At 49.9% G+C, this 14,427-nt stretch overlaps 1 protein-coding gene across 18 annotated transcripts in view; it reads left to right on the top strand.

Moving 5' to 3' along the window:
• Positions 1 to 2,361: 2,361 nt before the first annotated feature.
• The window catches only part of DAPK2 (death associated protein kinase 2), a gene marked incomplete at its 3' end in the record, with an annotated part of 124,831 nt that continues 112,765 nt past the window's right edge, over positions 2,362 to 14,427 (top strand). For 3 of the 18 annotated variants that reach the window (XM_080676704.1, XM_080676694.1, XM_080676683.1), the window contains exons 1-2: positions 2,622 to 2,753; positions 7,845 to 7,942. In XM_080676704.1, coding sequence (XP_080532830.1) covers positions 7,851 to 7,942 — 92 coding nt within the window. In that variant the 5' untranslated portion in view covers positions 2,622 to 2,753; positions 7,845 to 7,850. Of the gene's footprint in view, positions 2,492 to 2,621; positions 2,990 to 6,991; positions 7,110 to 7,844; positions 7,943 to 14,427 lie in introns of those variants that run through there. The other 15 variants (XM_080676697.1, XM_080676692.1, XM_080676685.1 and 12 more) reach the window with 13 other exon arrangements.

A 14,427-nucleotide genomic window follows, 5' to 3' on the forward strand; every position in this document is an offset into this window, starting at 1 on the left:
GTCAGCTGAGGTAACCACACAGGAATGGGAACAGGTTGCATAATTCTTAGCTCTCTCTTTTTTTTGAGTCCTCACCCAGGCACAGAATTTTATTTTATTATTTATTTATATTTTTACTGACTTCAGAGAAGAAGGGAGAGGGAGAGAGAGATAGAAACATCAATGATGAGAAAGAATCATTGATCAGCTGCCTCCTGCACTCCCCACACTGGGGATTGAGCCCACAACCCGGGCATGTGCCCTGGCTGGGAATCAAACAGTGACCTCCTGATTCATAAGTCAATGCTCAGCCACTGAGCAACACTGGGCCAGGCAATTTTATTGATTTTAGAGAGAAAGGAAGGGGAGGGAGGAAGAGAGAGAGGAGAAAGAGAGCGGGAGAGAGAGAGCGAGAGAGAAACATCAATGTGAGAGAGAACACCAATCGGTTGCCTCCCGTATGCACCCCAACAGGGAATCAAACCTGCAACCTGGGTATGTGCCTGATTAGGAATCGAACCTGTGACCCTACAGTACATGGGATGATGCTCCAACCAACTGAGCCACACTGGCCAGGGCAATTCTTAGCTCTTAATACCTGGACCTTCTCCTGGCTTCATTCTGGAGTAGGTGTCCTTGTTGTCACTACTCTTGGGGCCTCCTGTTCTCTGCCCACTGCTGCCTTGGTTCCATGTTCAGTACTCAGTGTCCTGTTGCTGCTCTCAGGTGAGGGTCTGATAAAGCCACTTGACCTTAGGCATAAAATGCATTTCCAGATGGTACCTCTCTAGGCAATTGCATTTGGCAGGGTCAGTGGAAAGAGCACTAAAGTGAGAATCTTGAGGAGGCCTGGTTCTAGTCCTAGCTCTGCCTCTCACCAGCCGTGTGACCTTGGGCAAATTGCTTCTCTTCTCTGAGCCTGTTTCCACATTTGAAAAATGACCAGGCTGGATGGGATGATTGACAATGGCCTTTGCAGTTGCAATGTTCTCTAAGTTGCCAAGTATAAAATCCAAAAAATGTCTGTTTTGCCTCATGCAAAAGGACACTGTTGCTGCAAATTAGGTATTAAGCATGAGTCTTAGAGGGGAATGGATGGAGAGGCTACATGTAGATGCTACAGCAGTGTCAGCTGTGCCCAGCCTCGGACTCACCATGACTCAGGCACTAGCCATGTGCATGAAGAAGCCTCCAGAATATTCCATCCTCCAACCATTCAAATCTTCTCAGTTGAAGCCCAGACTCTGTTGAGCAGAGTGCTGTACATTGTCTGGATTCCTGACCCTCAGAATTTGTGAGTCTAGGAAGATTGTAGTTTTAGCTACGAAGGCTGGTGTGGTTTGTTGCACTGGAAATGAGCAGTGAAGGCTCGGTGGATGTCTTCTGCTCGCTGACTTCGGAAGCAGCCACCCCTGGTCTTGGGTAATTACTCCAGGTAGCATGGTGCTTTTGGGAGAGGAAACTCAGAGCCTGCACTGTCCTGGGATGTTGTAAAGTTATAAACAAGGAAGCTCTGGAGTCTTTCTCCAGGCTGTCCCAGATTCTGAGGTATGGGTCAGCTGGAAGGCGGACCATCTGTACTTGTCAACACCTCAGTGTGGGAAAGGCTAAAGGGCTGAAGGGCGGTTGTACTCTGGTAGAGGTCCTGGAGGTGCATCTTACACACTCTACCTCATTTCAGCCTCACAATAGCTCTGTTAGATGCTGTAAGAAGGGGTGTTTCCCCTGCCTTACCTATGAAGTAAAAGCTCGGGTGCCATGCTCAAGACTGTGCGGTGGTGGGGTCGAGGGGGATGGCAGGGCTGGGCTTTGACCACAATAGCAGGCAGGACTCTACAACTGCCTTGAGAAGCTCCGTGGTGACTTAGGGATGGGAGCTCTGAGAAGGGAACTCCATTTCCTTTAGCTAAACAGCCTCTTGTCTTGAAGGGAGACCACGGAACTTGGCGGAAGTTCTGCTTCTTCTTCCTTCCCCACCCCCCTCATTCCTTTTTTCCTCCTGGGATTTTGAGGTAAGGAAGAGAGGAAGAACCCTCTCCCAAGTCCTTCATTAGGGAAGGGGTGATGCTGATGCGGTTGCTACCAAGCAACCATTCCAGGGCTGGGGGCGCAGAGGGCAAGCCAGGCTGGGCGCTCCCAAGCTGGGGAGGTGGTGAGGAGGGGAGTGCCCCTCCCACCACAGCCCCTGCCCCGCAGTGAAACGTGCGTGTGAGGTTCCCAGAAGCATCTGGGCAGTGTCAGGGCGCACGCTGGTGTCAGGGAGGAAACGGGCTATTCCCTTGTGGGACTTCCTCTCTCACGGTGTGTTTTCTTTGGGAAGGCGGGGGGGGGGGGGGGCCGCAAGGAAATACCATTTTCTGAGCGATTGTGCCAGGCTATGTCACACGTATCAGCCCATTTAAATCACTTTCCAGACAAGGCGCGCAGAGGTTAGCTGACTTGTCCGGGCCGCACAGCACGTGAGCTGCAGAGCGGGTGAGGACGCCTGGAAGGTCTTGCCAGAGCTTTGGAGGTGACCGCCGGGCCCTGGGCCCTCACCTCTGGGCTGTCCCAGGGGGCTCCCAGCAGGGGGCGCCCCGAGTCCCGTCCTGGGTCACCGGGCGCGCCTCCAGCCGGCGCCTGGGACGGGGCTGGCCGCTCCGCCCCTCGGCTCCTCCGCGGCTGGGCGGGCGGCCGGAGGGCGCCGGGAGCGCGAGGAGCAGAGCGGAGCCCAGCGCCACGCACCCTGCCGCGCCCCCGTGCCCACCGCGCCCGCCGCCGCGCAGCCTTCCGCCGTGAGTAGCGCCGTGCGGGCTCGACGACGGGCAGGACGGGGCGCACGCCCGACCGCAGCGGTGCCCGGGGCTGGGGCTGGCGGGGGAGCAAATTGCCCGGGGCACGCACTCTCGTATTCTCCAAGCCCGCAGCCCGGGTTCCTGACGTTGCCCGCGGGTCTGGCCGGCCGTGGCCTTGGGCGTTGTGGCCTCGCTGGACCTGCCCGCTGCACCCCCAGGGCACACTCCGAAGCCTGGTAGTTTGACCCAGGGGACGGGGGCGGTGGGCAGAGGCCTGGCACCCAGGCAGGAGATGGGAGACAGACTTCCTTCCATTAAGTTAGAGCCCCTTGACGGGGTAGAGGACCCCAGATTTCCGGGAGAAGAGGAGCCAGGTTTTCTCAGCATCCGCCTCCTCTCAGGACTCCTTCTTCCCTCGCTGTCGCAGGTGATGCAGGAGGCTGCTCAGTGCACGGTCAGCCTCCTGTGTGGCAGGATGAAGCTCTGAGCCCTGTCATCAGGACCCCGGCCTGGGGCAGAGCTAGGGTGGGCTCGGGGGCTGCCAGCAGGCTCGTGCAGGCTGGGGTAGAAAGGCATAGAAGTGCTGTCAGCAGCTGACCCCGACTCTGGGGCAGGCATTGTGGATGTCTCCTGGCATGTGGCCATAATTAGCATTTCGCTTTAGGAAGGAGAAAATGAGGAGAGGTGAGCATGGAGGTCACACAGGTGAGGTAGATCAGGAGTGCACACTGGGAGAGGAGGCCAGAGGTGGCTGTCAGAGGCAGGTGGGAAGGTCCCTGTGAGCAGGTAGACTGAGCATAACCTTTGACACCTTGTACACTGGATCCAGTGGTAGTAGTTGGGGGCTGCTGCTCTGGCTTCTGACACTCATTGCCTAACTGTCTCTGTGTAAGGCATTCCTGGAAGAATCCTGGAGATTGAGGGGTGCTGCTGTCTGGCCCCTTCATAAATATTTTCAGAGTCCTGCTCTTCCCAAACCACCCATCTCCCAGGACGTGTTTTTAGCACCTAAAATGGCCCCACTGATAACAAAATGGACCCACTGATAATTCAGCAGTTTTGGGAGAGACTTGGGCAGGGGGCACAAGGGGATGTGGATGTGGGTGGTGTATGCTGGTCTAGGGCAAGTTTCCAGTTGGTAGGAATGAAACCTGAACTGACCCTGAGCATTTTCCTAAGGCCCCCCTGATGTTGGATGTGGGGGTGAACCAGCAGGCTGCCCAGTGGAGCTGGACCTTCATCAGAAAGATGGAGTTTTCTCTCGTCATCTTAGGGAGGTGGCTCATCTTCTCTGAGCCCCACTTCCTCCTCAGAGATTGGTTTGGGTCAAAGCCTCAAATGCCTGGAGGGGCTCTGTAATGCAAGAGTCCCCCTCCCCCCCCCGCCCCCCATCCCCCAAGCCTCCTCAGAGCCTGAATGTGAGGATCCCTAATGGCGGGAGTGGGGTGGGAGGTGTAAGGGGATAGTCACTCATGGCCTCTTGCAATGGTCCCATTTCAGTGACTTGCACTGGGTGAGGTGGGGTGAGGGTCTCTGAGAGTTCAGCTGAGTAGCCAGGGCCAGTGGGGAAGAGGGCTTGGTAGGGTTGAGAGAGTCTCCTATGGGGTGATCCTCCAGCCCTGGACGCCTCCTCCTAGGTTGTCCTTCAGAGGCCACTGACTTCCCCAACCCTGGTGCCACCATCAGAGGTGCTGTCAACAGCAGCCCAGGAGGAGCAGCCGAAGTGGGCTAGCTGTGTGGCTTTTAGCACATCCCTTCTCCTTTCTGGACCTCAGTTTCCTCCTTTTGTAAAACAAGTGGGTTAGACTAGACAGCGGTGGTTTTCAGACCCCCCACCCCCCATGAATTCTTTCACAGAACCCAAACATCTAACATGGATGAAGTGGAACTGCTCTGGGTCCCCTTCCTCATACTGCTGGCTCCTGAAGCAGAGTCTAAAAATCCCCCAGATGATCTTTGAGGCCCCTGTCTGTGAGGTTCTAGGAAATCTGTATTAACCTTCAGAAGTATTGCCTACTGTGAGGGTTGGGGGCAGGAAGGTGAATTCTGGAGATTCCATTAAGAGAAATGTGGGCATTAAGAGGGGCCTCATCGTTGAAATGTCTGCAGCTGATGGCCTGTGCCTCTAACCAAAAGTTGTGGCTGTGTCCCTCCCCTCTGCCATGTGGTTTTATCTTTGCAGGCCCAGAAAAGGGCCTGTGCCTCTGGGTCCTAATTTGTGACTAATTCCTCCTCAGAGTTTTGTCCTGTTAGTTTCATGTTTCCAAACTAAAATACAAATTCATCTTGGGGACAGATGTGAGGAAAGGGCTTTTGGCTGTTATCAGCTGTTTTTGCCTGATGTCGTATCATCCTTTATGGGGCGCCTGCTGTATACCAGCTACTACAAGGGGACAGAGGTGAGGATGTCTCAACCTCTGCCCTCCTGGGGTTCCAAGACAATAGGCAGGAGGGACCATCCAAACACTACTTAAAATAGTTTACATATGTTCTCATCTGCCCCATAAGGTAGATATTAGACTCACTTTTTAACTGTGTAAAACTGTGTACAAAATAAGTATATATCGTATAAACGCATGGAACCACCACCCAGATCAGGGAGCAGCATTGCCAGCACCCAGAACCCCCCTGTGTTTCCTTCCAGGCACAATTGCTCACCCAGGGACAACCACTGTTCTGACTTCTAGCACCATAGAGTAGTTTTGCCCAAGTGGAATCACACATTATGAAGTCTTTCGTGTCTGACTTCTTTCATTCAACATTTTGTTTGTGAGTTTCATCCATGTAGTTGCAGATAGCAGTAGTTTATTCTCATTGTTTAGTAATTCCATTGTTTTGGGAGAATGGGAAAGGTCTATTTTGGCTGTAATATAGACTACGTGGTGGGGAGGGGACTAAGGTTGGGAAGGTGAGTTGGGGGCCAAACTGGTGGGCCTTGTTTGCCCTTGGGGTCCCCCTGCCCTCACCCCAGCCATCCAGGACGTGGAGCCCAAGGATGGGGCTTAACCTTTTGCTGGGGAGCTGGGGTTGCTTCAAATCCAGCTCAGCTCCTGATAACAAATGTCCCTGGCCTCGTGCCAATGGCAGATCTTAGCTGTTCCTGGGGCCACTCTCAGGGTATCTGCCAACAGAATTTTTTTGGACTTTTCTGCTTCCATCTAGCTGTGTGAAATTAGTAGCCTCACCTCCCTGCGACCCACTCCCACCCCTGCCCCGCAAGGACCTGAACCAAAAAGTTTATTTGGAAGGATGTTTTCAGCACAAAGAAGATGGTGGGTAGCAGTCCTGCCACCCACTGGGCTTGTCTCAGGAGACTTGCCAGGATGGGTTGGACTCCTGATTCTGGTTGAGCCAAATTTGCCAGGAGGATCCCCAGACCTTTCCTCAAGAAAGGAACGGAATTGGTTGTCTTAATGGCTGTGGGAAGCAGAAACACAAACAGTCGTCTGGGATGAGTCTAACTATAACAGTAACAATCATCCTCTTTCTTTTTGCCCAGCAGTTTATGCCCCTATCACAATGGGCCCTTACACAGCTGTGTGAAGTAGGCGATATCAATGTTATCACCCCTGTTTATGGATGAGGGAGACTGAGGCTCAGATAGGGTGCCAACTTGCTGTGAGTCACATGGCTGACGCAGAACCAGACTAGCCTAGAATGGGCTCCTGGAGCTGCTCCTTCCAGTATCCCATCCTCGCTGGGCCCTGGCTGAGCACAGAGTGAAGACACAGCAGGAAGAAGGATGTGTGGTGGACCATGAGCACTCACAGGCAGGAGGTCGGCAGGTGACCTGAGAGAAAGGCCTGGGTGCCGGGCCAGTGCGGTCTGGAGGTCTTCAGGGATGTGTGTGCATCCTGGTAACAGAGCTCTAGTTTGCAGTGGACTAGAAATGGAGAAAAGAGGGTGAAATGTACACACCACCTGAGAGTTAGAACAGCTCCAGCCGCTTGACATTGATGAGACATGCCCTTACGTAATGGGGCCTCCACCCAGCCTGGGGAAAACAGTCTTTTGGGGTTCATGGGGCCCGGGCGTGGTTGGTATCTGATGGGCAGGCACAAGAAAAGCTGCCAACGCTTAGCCTAAATGAGCTCTGAGAGGCCCGTGATAATGACTCTTGAAAGACACATCCACAGGCAGCTGGTGTTATCTTTGTGACTTGCACACTGTGTCCTGGGCCCTGCCCTTGAGGGTGACATGTGGCTGTCCCAGGAGTGGGTGAGCTCCTTGGCGCGGGGGACCCAGGGCAGGGTGCAGGCAGTCTCTCCTGGTGGAGTGGTCAGCACTCCCATGGCGCAGAGCTGCCCTGGCTCTCAGTGCGGAGCCCGGGGCAGCAGAGCGAGCTCCATTCGACAGGTGAGGAAACTGAAGCTCCTCTGACAAGAGATGAGGTCACAGAGCTAGCTGTGGGCAAAACTGGAACTGGAACCTCAGCCTCCCGGCTCCTGATGCCTGTTGTTATTTGTCACGGCACTCCCGCCCATCTTTCCCTTGGGGTGATGAGTGAGAGAGTTTACAATCAGTTCAGACTCGCTTTCAGGTGGCACAGCCTGGAGAGAGCTGAGGTCATGAAAATCCCTTACCTTTTGACTGCATTTTACAGTTTATGAGATAATTTAATGATTTGCTGTTGGCTTTTACAGTATTAGCCCCTCTTACAGACAGGAAAGCTAAGTCTCCCACAGTTTAAATGACGTATCCAGTCAAAACTGGAACTGGAACCCAGATCTTCTGACTCAAAAAAACGAGTGCTCTTTCTCCTGCCTCGCAGCTGCCTCTTTCCCCAGTAGACCTGAATTTCCTGAGAACAAATCGCTGAAGTTGGCATGGTTCTGTTTCTCTGAACTTGTTCAGAGCAGATCTGAATAAGTGAGGACTCTTTTTCTGTCTCCCGAGCAAATATGAGTTCCTCTAAATCACATCAGAACCATGCCGAGTGGGTCACAAGTGAGGAAAGGCTAGAGCAGGGCAGTTCTTGAACGAGGACTGTGGATTATTGTGAAATTATTAGCTCCCTTTCGGCTGATTACTTTCAGGCTCAGACTCTTAGGCTTGTGCCAATTTACACATCTGTCCTAATCTCACTTTCAGGGCTGTATGCTCCAGGCCTCAATGAGGAGCCCAAACATGGAGGCCTTCAAGCAGCAGAAGGTGGAGGACTGTTACGACATCGGAGAGGAGCTGGGAAGGTAAGAGGCCAGGAGAGGCGGAGGGGATGCCGGAGGGAGACAAAGATACACTTCTCTTGGTGCACTTGTCAGTGGATCTTGTCACAGAACTCGTGGGAAGCTTTAAAAACAAGCCTGAAGTTTATTTATTTAATTTATTGTGGGTGATATTGATTAATAAAAGTAATAACTTTCAGGTGTACAATGTTATAAAACATCATCTATATATTGTAGTGTGTGTTCACCACCCAATATGAGGTCTTTTTCTGTTTTTTTTTTGTTGTTGTTTAGTTTGTTTTTTTGCTTAATTCATTCACCGTTTTTATTCAGCTCCAACTCCCCTCCCCTCTGACAGCTGTCAGTAATCCTGAGGTTTATTCATCTTTATGGGAGGCTCTGCAAATAGACATCTCTCTGAAAATAAAGACACGGGTAGAAGGGGCTAGAATTGTTGAGCTCTGTGTTTTCAGTATATTCTGGCTGAGAGTTATGGTGAATCTAAACGATTCTTGGTTTATCTGTTACTGTTCTCACGAAGCCCTCCTCAGACTTTGGACTGAGACCTGACCTGTGGTTTTCTTCTCTGAGTCCCACTTGACATTCTCCACGGCTCCCAGGATTTTGTTTCATAAGCTCAGAGCCTGATTGGGAGGTGAAGTAATCCTCCTGAAAGTGGATTTGCATTGAGTAACAAGCCACAGGAACATAGCCATGACGGTTCTGAGGATCTGAGTTACTGGGTGTCTTTTCAGGTTTGCTAAACACGGAACACAACCAGAGCTAACCTCTGAGACCTGAAAGTAGTTCCTATTTGAGAGAGATGAAGATTTTTCCAAAGCTCTCTTCTTGCTCCATTTCTAACAGATGCTACTATTTAGATGGTGTTTTAGTGATTATAGAACAGTAGTCCTGAAGTTTCATTCTCACAACAGTGCATGAGATGGGAAATTAAATACATATATATTTTAAATTTTTTTTTTATTGATTTCAGAGAGGAAGAGAGAGGGAGAGAGAGATAGAAACATCAATGATGAGAGAGCATCATTGATCGGCTGCCTCCTGCATGTCTCCCACTGGGGATCGAGCCCAGAACCCAGGCATGTGTCCTGACTGGGAATCGAACTGTGACCTCCTGGTTCACAGGTCAATGCTCAACCACTGAGCCATGCTGGCCGGAAGAAATGGGAATTGTTTTACTCTCGTTTTTCAGTTGAGGAAACTGTGGTCTCAAGCGCTTAAGCAAGTTGCCCGAAGTTGTTCAGCCAGCAAGTGACCTAACCAGGTCTGGTCAGCTCAGTTTGTAACTGCACACCTGTTGTGCTCTGACCTATGAGCACGGCACTTGCACCCTCCCACGTGCTCACCAGTATACCCAACCTCAGCCTTTCACACTCCCAGCAAAGTAAAAACCTGTGGGTTTAGGGTCTCCCTGCATCCAAGAGGCAAAGCAGGAGGCCCTTCCTCTTTATAGAGTTTGTGGGTCAGGACTAATTCTTTACTTACTTTAATTCCGAAAGACAAAACAGAGCCAGACTCTGAGGAGAATGGGAGGTGCAGGTGCTTCAAGTTCAGGCGGTGCTTGTCCTGGGTGACTGGATGGCTGGGTGCATGGGAGCAAGTGATGCAGACACCCCAGGGGGGATGACCTGTCTGCCTTATTTTGGAGACCAGCTGACATAGGCTATCCAGGGCCCCGTGAAAAGGTGGGAGGAGGACAGAGGGCCAGAAGCTGAGGGTGGCAGTAGGAGTCTGCCTCTGAAAGAGAGGCCAGGCTCTCTGCCCTCCGGTTTCTCCTGACCTTGATGACACCAAGGGTAAAGTGGCATCCTCAGCAGCAGACCCTGCCCGTGGCATTTGATTCAGTGGCCCATCCTTGGCCACATCCTGTGTGTAAGGGTCTGTGCTAAGTGCTGTGGGTACAAAGACAAGGAGGACACAGATAGTCTCTACCTTCCTGGAGCTCCAGGGTGTGAGTGTGTGTGTGTGTGTGTGTGTGTGTGTGTGTGTGTGTGTGTGTGTGTGGAGGAGGGCCACACACACAACAAGGGTGGAGTTGGATGGGACTGGCACCAGAGCTGGGAACTGAGGAGGGAGACTTTGAAAAAGGAAGTAGAAGCAGCTTCCTAGGGAATCCATCTGTTATTCCTCCCTAGTCCTGTCTTTTCCCTGCGCACTATATTGGAGCTACTAGAACTAGAGAGATCTCACGTTTTCTGATCCTTTCCTGTAACAGGGTGTGAAGGCCCCATGTATCTCGCAGCCTGGGGAGCCTTATGGGACCCCACCTACTTTTAGCACCTACTTTTCTAAAATGCTAACCAGACATGGAGTGGGTGAGAGGCAGTAGAAGCCTTTGGAATGGCTTGACATGCTAGGATTTGTGGTCTAGAGGTCAGATGATCTGGAAGGCCATTAGAGGTCCTTTCTAACAGGCCCTTCATCTGACAATGGAGGAAACGGAGGCTCAGAGAGGGAAAGGTCTTGCCTGAGGCCATGAACAGGCTGGAAATAGAACCGCCTCCAGATGACTGCTCAGCTTCTGAAGGAACAGGCCTACCTTTCTCTCCTGCCCTTCTTTTCTTCCCTTAACATACTATTAAGGACCTGCTGTGTACCAGGCACTGCCCAAGGTAGGGGTACACAAACAGGAATATTCCTGTCCTCTTGCAGCTTATGTTCCATTGGTGGAGAAAAGCACTAAACAAGTGAATAAGGGCACAGATACATCATTTTAGCATGTGGTAAGGGCTATGAAGGAGAGAGCAGGTGCCCTAAGAGCAGGGGTGGGCAAACTTTTTGACTCGAGGGCCACAATGGGTTCTTAAACTGGACCGGAGGGCCGGAACAAAAGCATGGATGGAGTGTTTGTGTGAACTAATATAAATTCAAAGTAAACATCATTACATAAAAAGGGATGGCCTTTTTTTTTTTTATTTCAATAGTTTTATTCATTTCAAACATTTTAACAAGAAGAATGTAAACACTAATTATTATAATTTGAAACTTCAAAAAATGGAGGAATCATAGCACAATAACATACCTTATATTGAAGATGGCAAAGGCAAAATAAAATTGCCTAACAAAGGAAAGGTACAAAAGCCTTTCAAATTAAACTTAAATATAATAAAATAATTTAAAACTAAAACAAATAGAAAAGAACAAAATGTGTAAACAGTAAATTAAACATTTTCTTTAGTGCAACTTCCAAATTATGCCCGGGACGTAGATGTAGATGGCAATGTAGACTGGGTTGAAAGGTTTTTGGTCTTTAAAACATCAACTTCAGTGGGAACAGTGTTGTTGGTCTCCTTTTTAGCTAATGCTCTGATACTGTGCTCTCCAGGGGGTGTCTCCCTACATCACCGCGATAACGTGTCTACGCATTCCCAGGGTGATGTCGGGGGACGCGTCCGCGGGCATTACAAGGAGCCTCTGGAAGATTGAGAGGTTGTTCCTTCTACTGAATGGGCGGATATAAATCCGTCCACTCAGAAGAAGGAGCTGTGGCCGTGTTTCCCGACGTTGCCATGTTAACACTGCTGCTGTTGCCATGTTAACACTGCTGCTGATGAAGGAGCGGAGGGGAGAGCAAGAGAACCCTCCGCTCTTTCAGCTCCGCGGGCCGGATAGAACAGCCGAACGGGCCGGATCCGGCCCGCGGGCCGTAGTTTGCCCACGGCTGATCTAAGAGAGACTAGGGGATGCAGGTTTAGACGGAGGGTCAGGGAAAGCTGCTCTGAGGAAGAGCCTGTTAACTGGAGAACTGAGGGGTTAATAAGCAGGTAGAGGCAACAGCATGGACATAGGCCCAGAGATGGGAAAAGGCCTGGGGCCTGAGCTACTGACAGGAGGCCAATGTGGCCTCAGAACGTGAGCTGGGGGCAAGCGGTGCTATATGAGGTTGGAGACATAGGGGGGCCTGATGCAGCCAGCAAGCTCCCTGTCAACACAGGATGGTGGAGAGGCTTGGCCTTAGGGGGTCACACAGATTGCAACATTAGGATAACTTACTCAACCTCTCTGGGCCTCAGTTTTCTTACCTGTGTGATGGGAAGAATAACAGTACCGACCTCACAGTTGTGGGGAGTAAATGAGATGCTTGAGTCTATGGTGTTCCTCACAGAGCCGAGCACAGGGTAAGTGTTCAGTGAACAAGAGCTTCTGGGCTTTGAAGTAAATTTGAGGCATCAAGGTCCTGCCTCCCACCTCTCCCTAGGAGAAGGGGTGGGACTCTGCAGGAAAACAGCACGTGGAGGGGGCTGTCATTCTTATTTTGGAGAGATCTGTATGTACGCCTGCTTCCTGGGCTATCAGTGAGTACCCTGACCTACACTCAGGGCTTTCTTGTTTATTTTAGCTCCTCATTAAGTCCTTCCTATGCAAAAATGAAAATGAATGACAGTCACTTTTCCTTTTCACCTGTACTGATGGATGAAACTCACATAATGTTGAGTAAAGGAAGCCAGACTCAAAGAGTCCATAGTGTATAATTCTATTTGTGTAAAGTTTGAAACAGGTAAAGTGAATCAGATATGCTAGAAGTCAGATGGTGGTTATTTGGGGGACTAGTGACTGGAAGGGGGCACAGGGGGACTTGTGGGGCATAAGGATTGTTCTGTTTCTTGATCGGGGTGCCTGTTTTATTGCTGTATTCATGTCATGAAAATAGATCAAGCCGTTCATGTTCATGTACATGACATTTTCCTGTAGGTATGTTATACCTTAGCTAAAACCATGTGTTAACAAGCAAAGAATCTTTTACTTCACTTCCTGCCCTTGTCTGGTCCCTGAAGCACATGTTTTTGATTCATTTGGAGGCCTTGTTTGCCCTTGTTCTACAGGTAAGAACATCTGTGAGAAATGCTGCAGCATCCAGCTTTGGATGGGGACAGCGTGCCCTGGCTGGAGAGTCCTGAGCTCAGCTGGGACCACTCCTGACCCTGCACATCTCACCTGATTTCTGGCTCCCTGTGCTGAGTGCAGACACTTGGCTGCGCTCACATTTTGGCAGCAGCCTGCTGGGGATGCTGGAGCGGTTGGAGAAATGCTGGCTTGCAGATTCTGGCCTCTACCAGACTTGGTAGCCACCTAGGGCAGAGCAGGGGTATATTAGAGTAGGGCTCATAAAGAAAAAGCCACTCAACCCCTCATTTTATAGACAAGGCTAGGATTGGAGAGAGGAAGTGGCTTGTCCAAGGTCACATGGTCAGCCAGTGATAGATCATGTGGGGACTGGAGGTCTGACTCCTAGTCTAGGGCTCTGGCCACACTATAAGGACCCACAGAGTGCAAACTTGATTTTTCCTTTATTTTGAATGCTTCTGGGGAGTGGGGGAGAATATATGGTAGGGTGGTCATTTCTGTTTGACCTTGAAGGTCAAGGGTCAGAGTCAGGAGGTGAACATTTTGGAATGAGGGATATTCCCTAGAGGAAGGGTGCTGGTGGTTAGGTCCAGTGTTGAATACCGCATGCACAAGGACACAAGGTAATTCAATAAAAACAGCATGCAATAATCAGTGGTTCTTCTTCCTCTGGTGGTTTCTTTTACTTAGATGATCAGATTATATTATTAACATAAAATTATTCAATGTTACTGTTGAACTGGATCTCGACAAGAATTTAGTCCAAATCTCCATTTAATAGACAAGGAAAGTGAGGCCCAGAGAGGGGAGGTGATTTGTCTAAGGCCACAAGGCAAGAAGTATAGGAGGCGGAATTTTTTTTAAAAATAAATCTTTATTGTTCAGATTATTACAATTGTTCCTCTTTTTTCCCCCATAGCTTCCCTCTACCCGGTTCCCATCCAACCCTCTGCCCTTCCCCACTCCCCCCCACTGTCCTCATCCATAGGTGTACGATTTTTGTCCAGTCCCTTTCCACACCCCCACACCCCTTTCCCATCGAGAATTGTCAGCGCACTCCCTTTCTATGCCCCTGATTCTATTATATTCACCAGTTTATTCTGTTCATCAGATTTTTTATTCACTTGATTTTTAGATTCACTTGTTGATAGATATGTATTTGTTGTTCATAATTTTTATCTTTACATTTCTCTTCTTCTTCCTCTTCTTAAAAAATACCTTTCAGCATTTCATATAATACTGGTTTGGTGGTGATGAATTCCTTTAGCTTTTTCTTATCTGTGAAGCTCTTTATCTGCCCTTCAATTCTGAATGATAGCTTTGCTGGGTAGAGTAATCTTGGTTGTAAGTTCTTGCTATTCATCACTTTGAATATCTCTTGCCACTCCCGTCTGGCCTGCATAGTTTCTGTTGAGAAATCAGCTGACAATCCTATGGGTACTCCCTTGTAGGTAACTAACTGCTTTTCTCTTGCTGCTTTTAATATTCTCTCTTTGTCTTTTGCTCTTGGGATTTTAATGATGATGTGTCTTGGTGTGGTCCTCTTTGGATTCCTTTTGTTTGGGGTTCTGTGTGCTTCCTGGACTTGTAAGTCTATTTCTTTCACCAGGTGGGGGAAGTTTTCAGTCATTATTTCTTCAAAT

This window comes from Plecotus auritus (genome assembly GCF_963455305.1).
Source record: "Plecotus auritus genome assembly, chromosome: 1".
Classification (NCBI taxonomy): domain Eukaryota; kingdom Metazoa; phylum Chordata; class Mammalia; order Chiroptera; family Vespertilionidae; genus Plecotus; species Plecotus auritus.